Genomic DNA, 22,701 nt, shown 5'->3' with positions numbered 1-22,701 from the left:
TTGCTCTTGAAAATGTTAGGAAATTTTATGATTTGGTAAAGAAAAGGTCACGAAATTTCATTTTGGAATTTTAGTAGACACCGTGTTATGGTTATCGCCAATGGATACACTCAAGGTTAAGATAAAGCACACTCAAGGTTTTTAAGGGTACAAATACTGGTAATTCAGTGAATCCCGAAAATAAGGAAAGAGACAATTCCAAATGGGTTACGTTTCTATTATTTCCTTGTTTGACTTCTAGAATGCTTAAAATTGTTCAAAAATACAACTTCAAAGTATATGCTAAAGCAGCCTGAGTCAGCACAAGAGTTACTTTGTTGATTAAAAAAGTTATTAAGTAGCTTTTAGCAAGTAATAAATGTTAAGTAATGAACCTTACATAGGCATGAGGAAAAGAAATATTATTACTGTGGGCACCGGCTCATTTAATTAAAAGGAACAGAAACTAACATCCTAAATTAAATGTTCCGGCCACCAACAAACACTCACAAGTGAAAATTCACCCTTTGTCCGTCAAGGTGGCAAACAGCAGGAATGCGCTTCCTCGTAACTTGCTCAAAAACACAGATAAACCAGCTGCAAGAAAACCTAACAAATGGCATGCGATAATAAGCTAAGTGGATCACTCAAGACTATTGAATTTTTAAAACACAATATTTATTTGGCTGAGGCCCAGTAAGTAGTAAGTATATTACAATATAAAGATTGATTAAATGTTCGCCCACAATTCTTTCAAAATAAAGACACTTATATCAAGCATGTAACCTACCCCTCCTTTCCCCTCTCTGTTACCTTGTTAACCACCAGTAGATTTCCCGATGAAAACCACTGGAGGCAAACTTCATCCGAAGATATTTTTTTTACCGTGTTACTTGCTCGCACAAGGAAACTAATTGGGGCAAAGAGAGAGAGGTAAAGTTTGGGGGAAAAGACGTAGAAGGCGAGTGTAATACTGATAATTAGTTCTTTAGTCATTCAACCTTAAATTATATATGTACGTATATATCTGGAACACAATACTTGCGATATCTCTAACATTTACGCACCTACGTCTCTCAGAATATAACTGACGATTAGTCACTAAAGAGTAATATATTATTATTATTAATTTTCTAAAAGAATACGAAAACTAATATTATTAATGAAGTTACTATTTACATTAACGTAAGATAACTAAAAAAATTAACGAATAGAATGAAATAAAGAAATAGCACAAACTTACCACACACATATACCGGGTGCACCATTTATAATGTCCCACCTTTATAACAGAGGAACTAAGAGAGTGAGAGAAGCGAAACTTTGCACAAAGCAACTACAGGAAGGGGGACATCTATCCATGTATTGGGTAACATCACTAGGTAAACAGTGTTGCCAACCCAATATAAAGTTATGATTTTTTAAATGGAATGACCTAAATTTAATACCATAATTCGAATCAGCAATGAAAACAAAGACGAAAGAGATGACACTCGCAGATCAGTGTTGCATACTTTTTGAGAAATATTGTAAAACATATGTCAAATTTAGACGCCTTTAACACACACAAGGAATGAAGTAGTAACTATTTGTGTACATTAAATGAAATACTGGGAAGAACTCTTTAAAATGACTTCAAGTTTAGAAGGATCAGTTAAACAGTGTTGCCACAACAGGAGAGAGAAAAATTGAGTTTGGAAATAGTGCAATAACTTGGAAAAAGTCCCTAGTACAGTATAGGTTTAAATGCATAGAGGAAATCAGTATGTCGTAAGGAGTATTGTCACGTTTATTTGAGATCGATAAGTCAAGTACTTAACAAGATATTCGGTACTCTGTAAAAGCTGAGAATTTTGTGCTGTACAAGATGGTAACGCTGTTTTAAAATTCCCTTTTTCCCTCAGCGTTGGAGAAATCGTGAAGAAATTATTAAAATGAAATTAAACATTAACCAATGGACATACAATGAAATAAAACCCATTTGAGTCCTTGAAGGGACTAATTAAACGTAATGTGAATATAAATTGTTGTTGAGTTAGTAATATCAATTCAAATTTTAACAGGATGGTAGAAATACGTTTACGAGACTTACCTAATAGCTATTTCGTGCAATGAATATACTTATTCTCGTGCAACTTTAGGGGAGTAATATGGAAACAATTCAATATTATCTGTAAATATTACCGACTTGTTATTATTTCTTTCTTAAACACGAATGAATGAAATAAGTAAGAGTGTTCCAATTGAAGCAATACAAAGGATCATTTGTGAGCACAATTTCTTTGGCTGTATTGTAGCTGTTTGGTGTAGCCAAGTGGTGTAATCAAGATAATTATTCACTTTCTTCGTTTGCACGTCTACGAGGATCATTCGGTAGCATTGTTCAAGAAATTGTTCATACAAGAAATGCAAGAAGTCATTATAACTGCTATGCCGATTATCACTAACAAAATGTTAAATATTGCTTTGCGTTGACGTAACCCATATCGGAATAGTTTCCTAAGTCTTTGGCATTACCCATCAGGTCACGAAACACATTTTTTTGTGTGGTATACTTTGTACAGATGAACTCTCACTTAGGAACTTAAAATTTTAAAGTCCTAAGCCCTAGTCCCTAAGTCCTAAGTCAATTAGCCCTAACTGACAATTTTTTATTAATTATTATTTTGCTACCATATTATAAATCGCTACAAAGGTTAGCTGTATGAGTTGTAGCCTATATGCACCAATGAAATAGGCATTTTTTTTCTGGAAATATCTAATTATATGTACCATAAAATTCGTGTATTTTTTAAATTTCTACTTCACACTTCACGTTATATTTTGTATTTGTCAGCTCATTTATTGAATGTATAGTTACAAATCATCGAATAAGTTTGAAACGCGCTACTGCCTTTCATGTGAAGCTCGACATAATGTTTTAAGTACATTTTTATGAAGATTTCTCGTGCAGCTTTACTTTTGCCGTACAACTCGAAATAATTGTTCAAAAATTACAATTCTTTACAAATTCCTTATTATTGTTTACTGAATGATTTGCGCTGGCCGACATGGAAACATGTCAAATGGAATAGTTGAATTTCAAGGGGACCATCATAATCAATTGCTGAAAAATTAAAATTCTTCTAGGATTTGCGTGTAAATACGGCGTCCGGATGTATGCGTGAAAACAGCAATGCAAAAAACAAGAAACAACCTTTGCTAGTAGGCACTAAAAAGCACGAATGCTATCTAACCGAGTCACGGCAGGGCGAAACTGAAGGGCATCTCTAGAGAGGGGGTGAGTCCGAAGGGAGCAGGTGCGTCAGCGAAGGTTGCTATATGCAAAAATAAGGATAGTGAAATGAGTGGATTTTGGTAATGATATGAGTTTCAATAATACTTGTCACGGTTTCATACTTGTAGCGTTCCACTTGTAAACATAAAATACAACTTATGTACACTGTGCACAAATACAGCACCGGTGGAAAATAGTTTCTAATACAACCATCATTTATATGCACTCACTTATTTTATCCCTAGGAAAGTACTCGTAAGAATTTTACACTATACTCCGCGCCACCCGAATTGGCGTGTGGCATCAACCAATAAACTCACAGTGCACTGTTACTAAACCTTCAGGGAGGAATCAAATCATTCATAATTAATTTTGTTCGTATTTGTGGACAATTATGAATGAATAGGTTCCTCCCTGAAGGTATAGTAACAGCGCACTACTATCTTGTTGGCTGATGCCACACGCCAATTCGAGGGACGCGAACTATAGTAATCTACACTTGTAAACATAAAATACAGGTGTATTACTTTGTATTTAACTCTATCGCTTGCAGAAAATTATTCTTTATGTCTTTTCATGCAAAATACGGACTTTTACCTGTAAATCTTTCAAAATTTGTTGCGCCAAAAGTAAAAAAGCATCATATTTACTATAAATTCAAAGGTAAATAAATTGACCAAAATGCAAGTACTAGCAAGTAGTAAGACTGACGTAATGTACTGTACACTGGCTCACGCACAACAATGCGTGATATCAGGGCCGGATTTCCCAATAGGCCCGGGCCTATGGGCGCAAGCTCCCAGGGGGCGCACGGCCGAGAGAAAAAAATTAAAAATATCTAGCAATAAAAATAAATAGCCATAACTTATTTTTTGAATTGATTAAAAAAATCAGGCTAATAAAGCATTCTGATTTTGAAGTTTTGTGTCACGTTATCAAAATACTTCATGTAAGCTGTGTTTCTGAGATTAAACCTATTTTATAATGTATTACAGAGTTTTTTTTATTTATTTGCCAAAATGGCTAAATTGAACAAGACCAAAGTTATTCACCAATCTTTTGTTAATACATTAACGGTATTTTGTTAAGCCCAGAACCAAGTAAATTCCTCAAAAAAACTTGCAATGATAAAATTGCATCGTGGAGTGGTGTTTAAGCAATTAACTTATAGGCCTAGTATAATTTTTTAATAAAAGGTTTTTAGGAAAGTAATTTTAACCAGACTAGGGGGCGGAAAAAAAATATTGGGCCTAGGGGCGCCAAAATGCTAAATCCGGCTCTCCGTGATATATTTGTAATATAGTGCTGATGGGATTCACTAAAATTTTACTTAGGTGTTTTTTTCTTTTCTTTCTTTCTTTTTTTTCTTTTCTTTTTTTTTTTTTTTTGTCCTTTAACATAAAATATGAGTTAGGATACGTAGGTTGGCTTTGGCTAGCTTAGTTTAGTATACATTTAGTAAACTCCTTCTATGATACTGCAGCAAACGTAAAAAATTGTGAATTTTGCATTAATATCACAAAAATCATTGGTTCAAGTTTTCTCTTACATACACAATTGCTAGGTCGTAATTACTGAATGTCTTAAAATGTTTTATACGGCATCATTCTGCAGTGAATTGTGTTAACGAAATTTAAAATATGGCTTTTTTCCGATTATCGATATGCTATAATAATAATTATTGCATCTTTTCTGCGTTCGTTTGCGATTCGCAAATTTTGCGAACATTATTACGAAATTAGGCTCATATACTGTTATTTAGCGTGGCACATAGACTGTTATTTGTTATGGTACCAATAGCTTCTAATGTTTGCAATTAGCATTTAGATGTACCGCTACGTACAACATTATGTCCTAGCAACTGTTCGGAAAATTTTTTGCAATATATTGTACGACAGTCACTTCGAAAGTTCTGCACACTGAAAGATGTTATACAAGCTAATAATTTGTTGTATAAAATATCTTTACAGGCGTTCAATACAATCCTCATACTTGTTTATGACAACTTCCCAACATTTGGCAAATTCTGTATTCTGGACAGGGCACCTTCATTGTTGAGGTGTCTGATCACTCGGGTCACCTCACTGAAAGCTTCATCAATCGAATCAAAACGTTTTCCACAGAGTGGTTGTTTTAATTTGGGAAACAATTCAAAGTCTGGTGGGCTCAAATCAGGACTATATTGGGAAGGAAAGTATTTCCCATCCATACTTGTTAAGTGTCACTCTTACTTGTAGAGCAGTATGCGGCCTTGCATTATCGTTCAGAATACCCCAGCTGCAAGAATGTCGGGATTTCTTTAAATACTTTTCGGATGCAAAACATTTTGCAGAAACAGCTTGTAATATACGCCTGGTATAGACGTCCCCTATGTCACTCTATTGTAGCCATCTCTCCATTCGTATTATACGCGAAGATCATCGTGAGTAAAACGTTTGATTGTTGCTAGCATAATTTCTTCGAGCGTGAAGAGTCTAAACTGTTTTAATGTGACGACTGAAACTTCAGTTCTGGTTCAAACTCTCGTATCCAGGTTTCATCAATTGCAACAGTCGTTTGAAAAGCTGATCTCCTTCTGTTTCATAACGTTGAAGCAATTTTTCTGCGATTCTTTTGCAACATGCTTTCTGCTCTTTACTCAGATCATGCGGAACCCATCTCGTCTTCATTTTCAGCTTTTCAGTAATAATTTTGTAAAGTGAAGTGACAGATATTTTGGTCTCATATGCAATTTTCTTACATATTTTCGTCGACCCTCTCTCAAAATGTCATTCACAATAATCTCAGGAGTGTAGTCTGTTGCAGTTGATGGTCTTTCACATCTTGAGGTGCCCGCAATGATTACACGACCTTCACGGAAACGAGCTGAGCACCGAAATACAGTGCTATGATCCACTACACTATTTCGACAAACCTTCCGCAAAACATTGTAAATTTCAGTTGAATTCTTTCCACATAGAGTTTCGATGTTGATGTAGGAACGCTTATTATCATGCGCATATACACTGTCGGTGAAATGCCTCCTCCATACGGACAAAAGCCCGTGTGAGTTTGCAACTTCGTTCAGTTCAAATAGATGAAATGATAGTTTCTAGTGACCACCATGCATGGGTTTGCACGTATTTTTCCGAGAATAATCGCTTTTCAGAAATATCATTTTGCAGTATATCATAATTCTGTATTCAATTATTGTGAACCATTGTACAAAAAACAAAAGATTTTGATTGAATTATAATAGGAAAATACTGTTGTTAAGCCTTCTTAAAGTTAAACTGCGAGGGCACGCTTTCTCAGTGGTACAGCACTTACTTCTGGTGCGTGGGGTCCCTGATACGATTTCCGATCCAGTAAGTTCGCGGTGGATAACATCATGTACATGGGGTTGTCGGGTACTCTCGCTTTCTCTCACATTCTCATCCCATTAATTCTTCTATTGTCAGTCACTTGCCTTAATCATTGTCTCCCTTAGCCTAAATGGCATATACGTGGGACGTTATACAGAAAGTTACGCTGCGCTAAGTAATACGATGTCGTATATAATTTGCAGAAGAACTATGGAGTATTCTTTACACAGTATGTTTACACTATTTTGTTTACAAGCATACCCACCTTTGCTAACGCGCCTGATCCCTATAGACACCTTGATTTTCCACTACTTTGACCCAGCCCTGACTTGGTTAAATACTTCCTTGTTTTTTGTGGCCATCCAGCATAGATTTGATTTTTTTACACTCTATTCGTTTACTCGTCAACTCACTACGGATCCAATCGTTCATGGGCCCACAGGTTCTCCATTTCCGATCAGATACATTTCCTGTTTTTAATGGACATCTAACAGGGGTTGTTTGGTGTTTGTTCCATTATAGCTTTTATGGCATATTTCTACTTGCTGTACTTTTACTCGTAACGTTTGGGTCCTCATAAGGGAGTCGGCATCTATGAATCCATAAATGCAACTCACTTCTTAAAAACAATTTATACATTATTTGTAGTTAATTTCGTGGTGAATGAAATACAAAATAAGTTGTGGATGGTCCCCTAAAATTGGTCAGTACGTATAAATATTGGATGATCTGAAAACTTTTGCTACCATTTAACAGAACTTAGCCTATGTATTTTCTATTCAAATTTTACAACTATTAATATCTACGTTTTATTGTCTTTTCCAACTTATATTCAGGAGTAAGAAATTAAATTAAAGAAATATATGTTTATGATGATCAAGAAACAATTATTTGTAACATACATTACAAAATTCATGAAACAGAAAAAATATTCTGTTTCCTTATTTTAAATATTTTGCTTTAATTCAGCATGTCACAGAATATAACTTGTGTCACAGATTAGTACTTTAATATTTCTCCAAGGCAGAGGGAAAAAAAGGGAATTTTGAAACAGCGTTACCATCTTGTACAGCACAAAATTCTCAGCTTTTACAGAGTACCGAATATCTTAGTAAGTACTTGACTTATCGATCTCAAATAAACTTGACAATGCTCCTTATGACATACTGATTTCCTCTATGCATTTAAACCCATACTGTACTAGGGACCTTTTCCAAGTTATTGCACTATTTCCAAACTCAATTTTTCTCTCTCCTGTTGTGGCAACACTGTTTAACTGATCCTTCTAAACTTGAAGTCATTTTAAAGAGTTCTTCCCAGTATTTCATTTAATGTACACAAATAGTTACTACTTCATTCCTTGTGTGTGTTAAAGGCGTTTAAATTTGACATATGTTTTACAATATTTCTCAAAAAGTATGCAACATTGATCTGCGAGTGTCATCTCTTTCGTCTTTGTTTTCATTGCTGATTCGAATTATGGTATTAAATTTAGGTCATTCCATTTAAAAAATCATAACTTTATATTGGGTTGGCAACACTGTTCACCTAGTGATGTTACCCAATACACGGATGGATGTCCCCCTTCCTGTAGTTGCTTTGTGCAAAGTTTCGCTTCTCTCACTCTCTTAGTTCCTCTGTTATAAAGGTGGGACATTATAAATGGTGCACCCGGTATATATAGATAGATATATTTCAATAAAATGAATATTCTGCAAAGTTTACAAATACGGCAGGTGTCTGCACATAGAAATCTTGAAATACTTCTCAAATTTTATGTACTGTCTCAGGTAATTTATTTAAAAAGAAAATATATATATATATATATATATATATATATATATATATTTTTTTTTTTTTTTTTTTTTTTTTTTAACGAAGATCCGTAGGAACGATGACTTTAGCACAATGGATTTTTTTACACTAATCGCTTTTAGAATGTCTCACTCGTTTTGATGATGCACTCGCTTATGTTTTATAAATGTAGCCATATCATCACACAAATGGTGGACGCATCTGATAAGTTTTGAAAAACATGCAGTTACATATTCCGATATTTCACACTATTTATAACGTCTGTAGCTTACTTTTAGAAAATACTCAATTTCATATGAGTTACAACGTGTGTTAGAAAATAAATTTTCTATTGTTTGTTTATGTGTGTATTCGTGTCTACTGTTGTTCTCAGATGTTCGCTTTCTCGGGACCAAGGTGCGTTTGAGTATATCACCAGTTTAACCAGCTACAAGTCTATGTGGCCATCACAGAAGAATAGCTCGCAACCGGGGATGCACTCACTCGCTCCATAGTCATGGGAGAAAGAATCGAACTCAGAAGACCTGCCCTACAGGTGTATTATCTAAATGAAGTTTGCGCAACGGAAAAAAATAAATAAATAAACTCGAAAATTTGGAAAAGTAAATAAAAAAAAATCTCAGGATTCGTGACATTCACTGATGGGTTCCCCGTAACGTTTCACTCATATCATTTTCTCTTCGATGATTCATTTATCGGATTGATAGGAAGACGCACTATTTTGATCTCGACTAAATCATGTTTTACTATAAAATTTCTACTCTACTGTATCTCTTGTATATGGAATAAAACATAATTGTCAACCAGAAGCTTTACTTGTTTCACCGAAGCTCTATACAAACGGTTTACATTTAGTTTAGGGGCACAACAATACATCGCATTACACTTTTAAAGAACTATTTTTCCCGTGCATGTCACAATTAGTGACCAGCCATTTTAAAATATTACATGCACACATACTCTCATAGCTTTCAATTTATTTTACATATTCCCAATATTTAATACTTTTATTAATAGTCATTTATTCTCGACTATATCAAGGAAAGTGCCTTTCATGGGCATTCATATCTTTCATTTAAAAAAAAATGATCATAAATCTTATGTTTTAGCTGTTCACAGCAGCTACTACTACTAGGCACCCCTTTTCCATATTTATTCATTTCTTGCCTACACATTCTGTTACAAAATACACATGAAATCACTAAATCCTTAACCTACACTAACCTAAGACACATTCACACCAACAAATTTGTTTGTTTACAACGTAAAAACGCTTTGGTTGGCAGTCCAGGCCACATTTCTTTTAATGGGAATTTGTTACTTAAAAACAATTATATGAATGTTCGCACGGTGTAGAAAAACCAATTGCCCCTATCGAAAACCTGTGACAAAACGACTCATCGTGCTTCTTTTATCAAAGTACAACTTCGGTTTATTTTCTCATACTTTACGGATACGTTAAGGTTAAAAAAAAAAAAAAAAAAACTTTTAAAAATAAATAAAATATATTGAATATATGTTCTATACCGGAGAACGTCATTCCTATCCTATTTGTTTAACTTGGTTCTAATGGACAGCCAAATGATGCATAGCCAAATAAAAAAAAATCAGAACAATAATAAAGAATACTGCATATAGCCTTACACAAGATTTAGGCTTTCTTTGAATAACAGGAATTTAGATGGTCACTCTCAATGAAAATTTACACTCGCATGTATATTCCGTCAGTATTTGCTCTACCTTTTATTTCCCCCCCTTTATAGATAAGCCTAAGCCGTCACATATTGTCTCAGTAATTGTATAGATCCTACGGGAAAGGAATTTACGAAGACATATTATTATGCTTCACTGAACATCATATTCCAACTGTATAACTTGGTGAATTTCGAGGTTAAAAAGAAAATATTCATAAATCCAGGCTACCAAGTTACTTCGATTGAAACCACTTTAGAAATAAAGTAAACCTTACTTACAGTTCGGATGAGTTTATATATAAGAATCCAATGGTTGTCCTTACGAGTACCAGTTCCTGTTAACCGTTCTTATTAATTTTTGTGATGAATTTCATGGTTCCAGAAGAAAACAACTATCACTCACATCCTTTATAATATCCAGTCCAACCTGAACCAGTTAATGTCTATTAACTATCACGGTTCTTCCAAAAAAATCAGGATCCAAATATGTAGAAATCAGATTCCGTCCATAGTTCATACAGACAATTCACAACATTGGGCTGCTTCGCTTCACTAATTCCCCTCGCTACTCGCTCCGTTCCGTTCCAACAAATAACACAAAATATCGCAAATTTTGCAATCGAACATTTTTAGATCTTTTAGTAGGAAAAATCCGTTCTGGAGCGGCTTCCTTTATCACTTTATGCCGATAATATCTGACGGGCAGTAACTGAGGATTGCTTTCTTAGGCTGACGCCATTACAGTACAACAACAATGTGACGTAACAGTCTGAAGATTGAAGATGAGCTAATTATCAGAGAGTTCAAAGGAAAGCGACCAATTATAAATAATTCTGTAAATCTGTGCTACTGACGTCACACAAGACAAGATTGAAGATGATGCACCAAACCGAGTGAATCTTGACGATTTTCTATCAAGATGGCTGAAAATCTGAAGAATTTTATGAAGAATAATTTTAGAATAAAATTTTTAAAGAAAATTTTGGGAGAATTTTCAGAATGTTTTGGAGATAGGAAAAGCGTTCTACAGATGAAAATAAAAGAAATAAGCAGAATATTATTAAAGAAATATAGGAAATTAAGATAGAGATAAACAAAACATAGACATTAAATACGAAATAAAATCCTAACCTATTTTAATGCACGTCCTAACTTAATCCTACCTTCTAATATTACAAGAAAATTAAATGACAACATTACATCCTTACATATCCTATACTGTATGTTATTCTACACTATTATACAGGGCGTTCGAAAATTTTCAACATGATAACTCCATGTTGGGAGGTATCACGTGCTATTCACTTAATTACTGTGTATGTATCACACGTAGTTTCATATTAAACCTGACATTCAACTTCACAATAATACAACAAAATACTAAGAATAACTGTAAAGGATAATATCTAATAACAGAGCTACTCAACTCCATTGTAATATGATATAACGAATTTACGATGGATTCCAAAGAAAATCTTTTATCTAAGAAATAATTCAGCTACTGAGAATAACATATAATTAATACTAATTGAAACTGTTAACAACTTAATTCGCACTATAACTGTGGAAGGAATATCATACGGTTATCAAAATTGTTATCAAGGATAATTATCCGGTCAGACCTTTAAACTTCTTAATACTTCCTAATCTGTGTGTTTGTACTAGCGTCTGCCGTCTTCGGAACCATACTCAACACCATCCTACATGTCAATAATTTCATGAACATATAACCACTTTTTACCACTATTTGAATATGATTTTTTTTTAGTTGGAAATAACTCACAAGTAAAGGCTACTGGGTTTTTTCTTAGTTAATTTAATTTTTTGTACTGTTGCCAACGATAATAATAATCATAAATTTTCCGCTTCCAATATCAGTAGTAAGCAGTATGTAGCATTTCACTGGTCGTTCAGATCTCCTACGTAATATTAAGTGCAGTTATCGTATTTGTACTCCTTTTTTTCTCAAACAATACAGACTACAGAAGAAAAATGCAATAAGACATTCTTTCAACTAAGCATGACAAAAATATTACTTCAACACTAGCAGCAATTAAACAGAATACATATACACACACATAAATATTCGTATAGGCCCTTCTCACTATATGCATGTATGCGTCATATTTCAACGATCTATATATATGCATATCATTATCGTTACTATTTGTTTTAAGCACTATATCATGATAAGGTCGGAGCTTTAGGAACCCCTAAGATTAAGTATTCTATAACGCATATACTTCAGATAGAAGCAAAACAAAATAAACGCATTGAAATTTCTTTTATGCCATAAGAAGTAATGGGATTTTCGAGAGCATTAGTAGCATGAGATTGTCGGACAGACGAGAGAGCAGAGTATATACAACGAGAGCTACATTAGGTGGACGAATTTAGTTGGATCTTAGCAAAATACGGTTTGCCCAGTTAACGGGGCGAGCTTAGGTAGTTTTGCATTACATGGTTAGTGGGTTGGCTTTAAAGCTTACTCGTAATTCATTGTTAGGGATGTGTTGCCCAACAAAATAAAGATATCTACATAAGCCATCTTTATAACAGAATAAACGCACAACAACAATTCTTCAGAATATTTACGCACTTTGTGACGCTTATTACACCTATGAAATATCAGGTAATATTTCTCAAAATTCGTATTAGAATAAATTATTCATTGACACAAGCCAATTTATCACTTGCTAGCACGTTCAAAGTTTACCAAGCTGAGCCACAATATACGGTGACAAACTTCAATCATAGAAATACAGCCACTTCTCTCGTTAGTTCGATGGCCTGCATAGAATTTTTTTTTAAAATAAATCACTTACGCTTCTTGAAAATTTATATAAATACATATACTTATATTGTACGATATCTTGTTTTTCCGAAAAACACAATCCAAAACTTGTTTAAATTACTACTTCTTTCAACGCCACAACAGCTTGCGCCAAAACAAAAAATGCTTCTGCACATTTTCCTTTTCTTCTTCTTCTTCTACTACTCTGCAAAATCGTCTCTCGTTCTGTCCTGCACCCTTCAATGCACACTTAGCTTACGATTTTAGATTCTTATATCGTTAGTACGCCTAAAACAATGCTTTATAGTTTAGCACTATGCAAACTAGCTTACTACAGATGTAAATTATTTCTAAATTGTTAAATTACTGATTTTTTAAATAATTTGTGGCCAGTAAAATAGCATAAATATCTGAGATTCGCAAAATTATACGCAAAGAGTGTTATGGGAACCACACAAATCTACATATGTGACATGTACGTTACAAGCAGCGAAGCGCATGAACAACCTTCTTCTTTCTACACGTTCGGAGACCACTACTTGATCCATCCAGCGCCGACTTCATTTGAACGAGTTGCTCCTGCTGCTCGTAGGGCCGCGGTGGCTCAGTGGTAGAGCGTTCACCTCTGGTGCATGGGGTCCCGGGTTCAAACCCAGCTCCCGCCAAGTGAACTTTGTGGTGGACAAACACCGTGTGCGTGTGTTTTGTCGGAGTTCTCCCGTTTCCTCCCACTTTCTTCATTCCACCATTCCATTCATTTCTCATAATCACCATCTCCTTTAGCCTAACCGGCATAATCGTGGGACGTAAAACTCAAAGATTTCATTTCATTTTTTCCTGCTGCTCGTAGATTATAGCTGCCTGGTAGGCTCATCGACTGGATGGCAGCATTGCTAATCTGTCGTGTGAGGTCACACGGGTGGCTGTGTTTACGTCACCTGGAGAATTCTGTGGGGTAGACTACCACAATACCGGAGTAAAGAAACACATTAGGGAGTCTAAGGAAGACAAAGGAGCTATTTCAGACACGATGTTCTGGGGCTATTTTATACCGAGTAATTTCTCAAATTGAAAGAAATGTATTTGAGTTGTAGTACATTATAACTAAAAATCTGAGAACACTGAAAAAGAAGATCTTGACAAAGACTAAGGTAACATTACAAATTTTACTAGAAAAATCTGAAACCGAAACTATTTAAGATTATTTTTAATTCTACGAAATTACACTGCCATTTCCTGTAGAAGGTTTGTTGATAAAAATCACAAAATTTACCAATTTGGATCAAATATGTATTTGACAACAGTAATTCTCGAAGTTCACAACTAACATGATTGTTGTTTTCGATATAGTGGTTGTGTGATTTGAAGAATTATAATAGATCATCCTATATAAGATTTTTTTTTTTTTTTTGTATTTTTAAAGTCTTTAAATAGACTGTAGAAATCAACCATTGATTATCCAGTCGTTAATAGAACGTGTGCATCTTGAAATAAGTGTAAAACAATCTTTATAGGGAGTCTCCGCTATTGTGTTTACGTACTGGTATCCATAGGTACACTCATGTCCAAAATGATTGTCGCATATCTATAACTGTCTTCTTGTAAGAATATAATTTGATAATGATTTTACAGGGTGCTTTGAATACTGATACTTGTCGCATATCTATAACTGTCTTCTTGTAAGAATATAATTTGATAATGATTTTACAGGGTGCTTTGAATACTGATACTATGTGTATAATCGGGAAATGTATATTTGTGGTAAATTTCGTAGGAAAAGAATTATAAATACGAAAATTAGAATAAGTAAAATAAAATGTTGCTAAATGGACAAGAAAGTTTTATTTTCGTTTTATTCTTATTTACTGCTCTTTTGACATGAAATTTGCCACATACATGTCTTTGCCGATTGTACACATACTAACATTGTACGAAATACCGGACGAATTCGTTATCAAATTATATTGCTACAACATATTTATAGACATGCGACAATAATTTTGGAGATGAGTGTACATATCAGGTGTTTTGAAAATGGCGCCCGCGGACCACAGAACACTATTCAATAGGCCAAAATAAAACGAAAATGTTATATGATGGTATACCATTAGGGGCCTCGTTCAGCCGCTATGGGGAATCAACATTTCACAATGTGGCAACGTCGCAGATTAACTTGGAGCAATTGGCATTACTCTGCGAATGCAACTAGCATTTGAACCGATTGCTACACTTATAAGTGATGCTAGTGTCAATCAATGTCGACTTAGCTACCATATGGAAAGAATCGATGTAACTGTTTGATAGATTGGTAGATCTATCCTATGGTTCTTTATTTACGATGTTGCCACATAGGGCAATTTGTGTGTCCAGACGGGAAATTCGAAAGGTATACAAATATATCTGTTTTTTTTTCTTTATTTATTTTGACTTGTAGAATAATTCTCTGTGGTCCGTGGACTCCATTTTTAGAACACCCGATATAATGACTTTGTTACTGGTAAAGCTTATCAGAATTTATACAGCGTGATCAGGTAGCTGTGTGACAAGCTTTAAAACAACCCTGAGGATGAGCAGTCGAGAAATGTGCTCGAAATATTGATGAATATTTGAAGCATTTTGCTCGCCATAGAAATATTTTTAGGGGCCGCGGTGGCTCAGTGGTAGAGATTTCACCTCTGGTTCTTGGGGTCCCGGGTTCGATCCCAGCCTGCACCAAGTGAACTTTGTGGTGGACAAACACCGTGTGCGTGGGTTTTCTCGGGGTTCTCCCGTTTCCTCCCACTTTCTTCATTCCACTATTTCATTCATTACTCATCATCACCGTCTCCTTTAGCCTAACCGGCATAACCGTGGGACGTAAAACTCAAAGAAATATTTTTAGATCAGTATTTTGACATAAATTAATAATTGTTGTTTACGTTCTATTAGCAATTAAGATAACTTATATTTGAGCACTACCTAATTAAATGCGAGGGTCAGTTAAAAAGTTAGTTGCACTACTTAAGAAAATAAAACAGGATAGAAATTTTATAATAACTTTATTTGTATCGTAAATTTCCAGTCACAATCTACTTTTCAACGTAATTACCTCCGTTATTTAAGTATTTGTCAAGGCGTGGTACAAGTGTTTCTATGCTTTCTGCAAACAAATCCCGTGCAATGCCCGATGATCATTCTTGGGCTGCAGCTTTCACCTCGTCATCCAAATGGTATTGTCGCTTTGAAACTTCGTCTCTTATGGGAACCAAACACAGGAAGTCACGCGGTGAAAGGTGTGGACTATAAGGAGAGTGATCCCACACTTTCCACCTAATCTTTGTCAGAAGTTCGTACGTTTGTTGTCAATGCCTGTACGTCCGCTCTCAAACATATGGCACCACTTCGCGATAGCTTGACGTGACATTGCATTTTCACCATACATTTCATGTAACTGCCGATAAATTTCAGTGCAGTTACTCCTTTTCGCCCACAAGAAACGAATCACTGCACGCATTTCTAATTTGGACGCCACGTGCCTCGTGAAAGCCGCTACGTCACATGATATAGCTACATATCTGCAGTGTTGCCACAGTTTCATCAAAATAGCCTTTGACGGAAAATACTTATGAAGGAGTGCAACTAACTTTCTGACTGACCTACGTATATGCCATCTGGCCGTTCGTAAACCTCCGTGGTCTGTTGTAGCAGGGCGTACACCTTCAGCCTTTCATGTCTTACAATATATGTTGGCAGGTAACTGTGAATATCAATGTGACGGAATACTTTTAAGAAAAATGTTAAAAACACAAAGTTCAGTATTGCTAACTCTTTCTTATGTATTCAAATAGGTTTGACAGAAGTGAATGGATGCTAAGTAATATCAAAGGAAATGGAAACGTATAAAATAGGAAGTGTAGCTGATTTAATCTCAAGTAGTAGTCCATCAGTGAAAAAGTTGAACAAGTCGAGTGGCCAAATGACGTATAATGTCTTTGAACAGTCCTTGCTAAAAAGAAAGAAACAGGGTTCGTCGTTTCAAGAAGTCAAAAGGAAAAAAGTGAAAGGACAGGAGATGAATGAAACATTGACTAATGACTCTGACTCAGAGGAATCTAGTGAGGAGGATTCGGCCATGGAAAACGAAGAGATCGAACTCCCTGGGGTCGATTCAGAATCTGGAAGTGACAGTATGGATGAAGAAGAGAATAAGGATACGTCGGGAGAAGAATCATCGATACCTGTACAGGTCCTTCAAAGAAACAAGAACGCGGCTAATAAAAATAAGAAAAGGTACGTTGTAATGTTGAGAATTAATTTTTTTTTTAAGAGTATGTACACTAAGCCAGGGTTTCTCAACCTTTTTGCACTGGCATCCACCAAAGCATACTATTAATTAATACTACCATAAGTCGTACGTACCACCAACAGCGTCTCGCGTACCACAGGTTGAGAACCCCTGCCCTAAGCAATAAGTTAAAACTAAATTCAGTAATGTTCGATAGAGGGTTCCTTCTGACATCCTCTTCTATAAATCTAAAATTATGGAAATAATTATCACTAAAATCTTTTGCTTCGTTTAGGTGCTAGGTGCTAGGAGTCCTTGGTTCGATTCTAGACCATGTGAGTTCTTGGTGGACAACATTCCGTCTGTGGAGGGGGCCGCGGTGGTTCAGTGGCAGAGCGTTCACCTCTGGTGCATTGGGATTCTTGGTTCGATCCCACCGACGCCAAGTGAGCTTTGTGGTGGACAAACATCGCGTGCGTGGGTTTTCTCGGGGTTCTTCCATTTTCTCCAATTTTCTTCATTCCACCATTTCAATCATTTCTCATCATCACTGTCTCTAGCCTATCCGGCATAATAGTGGGACATAAAACTTGAAAGATTGATCGGGTCCGTGGATTTTCTCGGGGTTTCTTGTTTCTCCCCACATGACCATTCCCCCAATTATTTTATAATCATTTTTCTCCTTTAGCTCAAAGGGCATAACACTAGAAATTGCGTTTCACTTCCGGTTTGATTCTCGGAATTTGTATACAATTTCATCATTTCAGCCTGTTTAGGATCTATAAAAAAGTAGCATATTCTGGTTTAGAAATATCTTACAAGAACAGTTATTTGAGAACAAATACGATTACCACGCATCACTATTATGCCACTATTATCACTCGATTAAAAATGGCTAGTTGTAACCTTTATGAGCTCTGAGAAGTTTAATTTGTACTGCAGAAATCCATATGCTTTATCCAAGGTAATGAGTAAAATGGTTGGTTCGACGTCTGCATCTTACGTCTTTCTTTCTCTCTCAGTTTGGTTCCCTTCCAGCATCTCGCCTCGTTGGGTCTTGGATATTCACGAGGCCGCATCATCATCTATCGTTATGCACTTGCTACCACCTTTAAAAATGGCCTATTAATCAGTGACAGCAGCACCAGAATCTGAGTGTGTAGTGTGTGGCTGATATCTGTTTCTTCTGTGCACTATTTTGCCATAGTGAAGGGCCACATAATAACGCCATGCTTATTAATGTCCCTATTCAACATCAATGCTATGTAAGACGTGGGAGCCGAACCGCATGAGATTCCACTGGAAATAGGACGAGTGTTTTCTTCGTCGAAGAAGCAATGCGAACCATATAAGTAGATGGAGGCTTCCAAAGACTTTCATAGAATGAATCACAAGAAATCCAGTAAACTTAAAAGTCGGAACTGGACTTAAGGTAATCCAATTTGATGTCTGTAGTGTAAGAGCGTATTTTATGGTTGAAAAACAAAACAAACAATCAAACAAACACATACACACACACACACACAAAAAAAAGTAATGCTCTTTTCTGAAACCTTACATTTTGATGGGATTTTTGTATAAAGTACAACATTCTGCCCAGTGGAAGATCAGTTTTGGAAGCAATATCTAAACCTCCAATGCAACTTAATTCAAAGTTTTGTCCAATTGATGGGTAAAATACCTCCAAAGGATTTCCCCAGCACCAGTAGTTTCTTCTACAGAAGATGAGTCTTTGTTTAAGTATAAGGACCTCAATTTCTACATGCAAATACTGGTATTTATGAGCTTTCTGAATTTGTCAAATAAATCTCTTAAGAAATCGCCATGCTTCCCATCGGGAGCTCATGTGATTCAGATTCCGCGTTAATCAGTAGATCTACGTCTCATATAGCCTCGCTGCTGAAAGGGGTGTTAAACTCAATCAACTCAAGAATTACTGTAGATATATTTAAGATTTATTCCAATTATGCAGCCAAACCACAGCAGTGAAGCAAGCGATATAGATCTTTTCTAGGCTTATGAAATAAGGCAAACCATATGTAACAATATTAACAGGTTAAATGTTTACAACGAAACTCACTCCAACTTACATATAATATGGTTAGCACCTTTATTAGTGTTGGCTTCACAACTTCTCTGTTGACATACTGATATTTTCTGAGTTGTGGCAGTTTTTAATATGTATGTGAACATCAGTGTAGTGGTAGGCGAGCTATGCAATTTAAAAAGAATTGAGCACTCCCTGTAGTTTCAGGAACCATGAGTTCATGGCAAGTTGAGCAACCTGATACCCGTACATTTTTAAAAATGTGGGCTTGAAAACTGTACATAACTTTGTGTAGAGGGGCCTGGTTTATAGCTTTAATTTTTTTCATAATATGATCTTTAAACCGTATTAGGACCATAAACCTTTCGGACAATGCTGACCTTGAAATCGTGTTGGGAACCATAAACCGTTATTTTCCATTCCCAGTCATCGCAGTTCAGCTGGTAAAATATCTGAATAATTTCTAAATATCATCTGGAAGGTATAAAAATTGCGCCGTTATTTTTTTTAAGCGTAGGATTGCTCCACTGGCTACAAACTCATGACTGCCGAGAATGCTGCGTACTTTAAACCACATAGCTTCCCCACCACTACATTGTCGTTCACACAGTGACGTATTAAAAACCTTTATAACCCACTGGGACACCCTTTAAAATTATCCTTCAAATTCGCGAATGATAAAACGTCACCACGCGAAATTATTATAACACCTTTGTTTATAAGTCAAAACACACAAAACCGTGAATAGACTATTACTTATCAGCACTAAGTTCGGTCCATAATATCTAAGTACTTTCTGCCCAACTTGAGAACTTAAACAATTATTTCTTCTTATATCATTTCGATTTTTTTCCTGCTGAAATCTGTGTTGTAATATTTCAAGCACGACTTCTGCAAGGATAAATATGCAAGGAAAGAAAAGCAGCAGGAGGAACGTTACTCACGAAGTCCTCAAAGAGGGCTGAAGTGAGTAAGAACATGGTTTGGATACAAGGGTAGTGCTTGGTATTTAATTACAAATTTATATACGAGAGTTATCCAGAAAGTCCCAGACGTTTTGGCCTATTGCGGCAGTGAGCGGGGCTAGAGTCGCCATCTTGTTGTGAGAACTTTGCCACACTCAGTACGCAGCCAGCTGTGGTAGCGTAAGGACTGTGACACTCTTACTGTGTTTTCTGTGACGTGTTACAATGTGCGGTGCAATTGAAAATCCCAGCGCTCTTGTGAAGTGTGTTCTGTGAGTAGGTTTTTATTGGTAAAAAAACACAAGCCAATTGAAATCCGTCGCCAACTGTGTGAAGTGTACGGACATATAATAATAAGTGAAGGCCGAGTGAGGCAATGGTGCATTGATTTTAAAAATGGCCATTCCAATGTTCACGATGAGGATCTCCAGTTGACGGGAGATGTTCGATCACCCACCATACAGTGCGGGTTTGGCGCCGAGCGACTACCACCTCTTCCAAGCGGTGAAGACATGGCTCGCTACACACTTTGATACTGACGCCGAACTGTACGCCGGTGTGAACGAGTGGTTGAAATCGCAGGCGGCAAATTTTTACCGCGACAGTATTTAAAAAAAAACTTGTGCCACTGTATGATAAGTGCGTTAATTTGCATGCCAATTATGTGGAGAAATAGCTTAAGAGTGTACCTTTCACATGTATACAATTTGGTTTGTTCATTTTGTTACTTATTATTATTATTTCAGAACGTCTGTTACTTTCTGCACAGCCCTCGTATATATATATATATATATCCATCCTATAACGTCCAGTAGCAACTAATGTTTATTTCCTATTTCCCAGCAGGAATATACAAGATGAAAGGAACGAAGATAATTCTGAAACCACAACAGAAAAAACATCTCGCAATAGGACGCCAGAGGATTTGGTTGAGATAGCTGCTCGTACTATCTTCATAGGCAATGTGCCAATTACTACCGAGAAGAAACAACTAAGCGCATTCTTCTCAAAGTTTGGGAAAGTTGAAACTGTCAGGTTCAGATGCCCGCCGATAGCTAATCCCAAAATGTCCAAAAAAGTGGCAGTAATAAAGTGAGTATGATTTACTTTGTAATCTATATATTACATGCTAGGAGGATAATCCCAGAAGAAATATTATTTTTTTCTAGAACTACAAAGAACTTTTAAGATCATAAAAAAATTGAAGGGGGCAAAAAAAATTGTTACTGTAGCTATAATGAGTAGAATACCATATATGTACTTATATTAAAAAAACAAACTCAAATTTGATATTTCACCCTTCCGTTATAAACTTCAGCTTTAAAAACTGGAGTTTGTGAACTTTCGCTACTAAGGTTGTGGAGTCATATTCCCTATTAGGGTTCAATTAAGGCCTTTCATGCTAAGAGACAAAATTAAAGAAAAGAAAATGGCGTTTGTCTTTTTTTTTTTTTTTTTTTTTTGAATAATCCAGTCCTAAGATTTACAAGTTTACGGTAATGTCTGCAAAGTCCTAATTGACACGCTCTGCTCAACAAAAATGGCCGCCCGCCACTCCCAAACAGGCTGGGATTAACGTTTTTAAAAACAGTTTTGTGCTGCCAGTGTACATGGTAATAGTATATATATTTTTTTTAATAAAAATGGTGAAGCAAGCCTTTTTTAACCACTTCATATGAAATGACTCAAAGGCCGTATCCAGAAAAAAATTGAGAAATTTGTCTTATATACCTAGTCTTGCCATAAATACTGTCACAGGAAGCAGTAGTCCTAATGTAAAGAAGACAGCAAATCCAGAGAAATAAATTTACTTGCAAAAAGCGTATACACCACAGATACAAAATGTGCAGACGTTACTCAAAATGACCACCATACGCTTTGAGAAAAGCCCTTAAACGTCGTGGCCAGTCATCAATGGCTGTACGCACACAGTCCATCGAAAACGTGTCCACTGTTTTGATGAGGGCACGTTTGAGACACCCCAACTTGGGGTGGCGTTTGGTACAAGATATAGCCTCTAATCGAGACGACAAGGCATAGTCTAGAGGATTGAGATCTATGCTGGCCGAGGGCCAATCACTGGTAGTAATGAAGTCTGTCACATTCGTTTCCAGCCATGTTTGGTTCAACTTAGTTTTATGGGCCTGTGCACGGCTTGTTGGCAAAGAGTGTGTTGCCTAAAGGTTTTACAGCTACTTCCAAGCTGTTTTCACAATACACTTGAGCACTTGTTTTGACACCTTGTTTGCAGAATTGCAACTGTAGACCCCATCATACGACTCCCCCACCAAACCATCAACGACATCCCCCACACAACTTGAAAAACTTTTCTGGATGTGTGAGCATACACCTTTTCATTTTGTTTGTTGAGGTTTCTTCAATGTTGAAAATTTTCTCATCAGAAAAGAAAATTGATCTGTCTTCATCCGCGTACCTCTGAAGTAGGGCCTTGGATCTCACCTTCCTGTTTGCTTTCAGTGAAGGGGTTAGGAAATATCCCGTTGATCAGTGGAAAGCACCTT

The 22,701-nt window shown here is 36.0% G+C and overlaps 1 protein-coding gene across 4 annotated transcripts in view; it reads left to right on the top strand.

The window, feature by feature from the left end:
- The window catches only part of LOC145663901 (uncharacterized), a 41,273-nt gene that overhangs the window by 2,569 nt on the left and 16,003 nt on the right, over positions 1-22,701 (top strand). For 3 of the 4 annotated variants that reach the window (XM_081730072.1, XM_081730073.1, XM_081730074.1), the window contains exons 2-3: positions 16,731-17,172; positions 21,023-21,271. In XM_081730072.1, coding sequence (XP_081586198.1) covers positions 16,772-17,172; positions 21,023-21,271 — 650 coding nt within the window. In that variant the 5' untranslated portion in view covers positions 16,731-16,771. The remainder of the gene's footprint in view (positions 1-16,730; positions 17,173-21,022; positions 21,272-22,701) is intronic. The other variant, XM_081730078.1, reaches the window with a different exon arrangement.

The sequence above is a fragment of the Thermobia domestica genome, chromosome 11, assembly GCF_964235325.1.
Source record: "Thermobia domestica chromosome 11, izTheDome1.hap1.1, whole genome shotgun sequence".
Taxonomy (NCBI): domain Eukaryota; kingdom Metazoa; phylum Arthropoda; class Insecta; order Zygentoma; family Lepismatidae; genus Thermobia; species Thermobia domestica.
The sequence above is the reverse complement of the archived record's forward strand: the minus strand, read 5'-3'. Positions and strand labels throughout refer to the sequence as shown.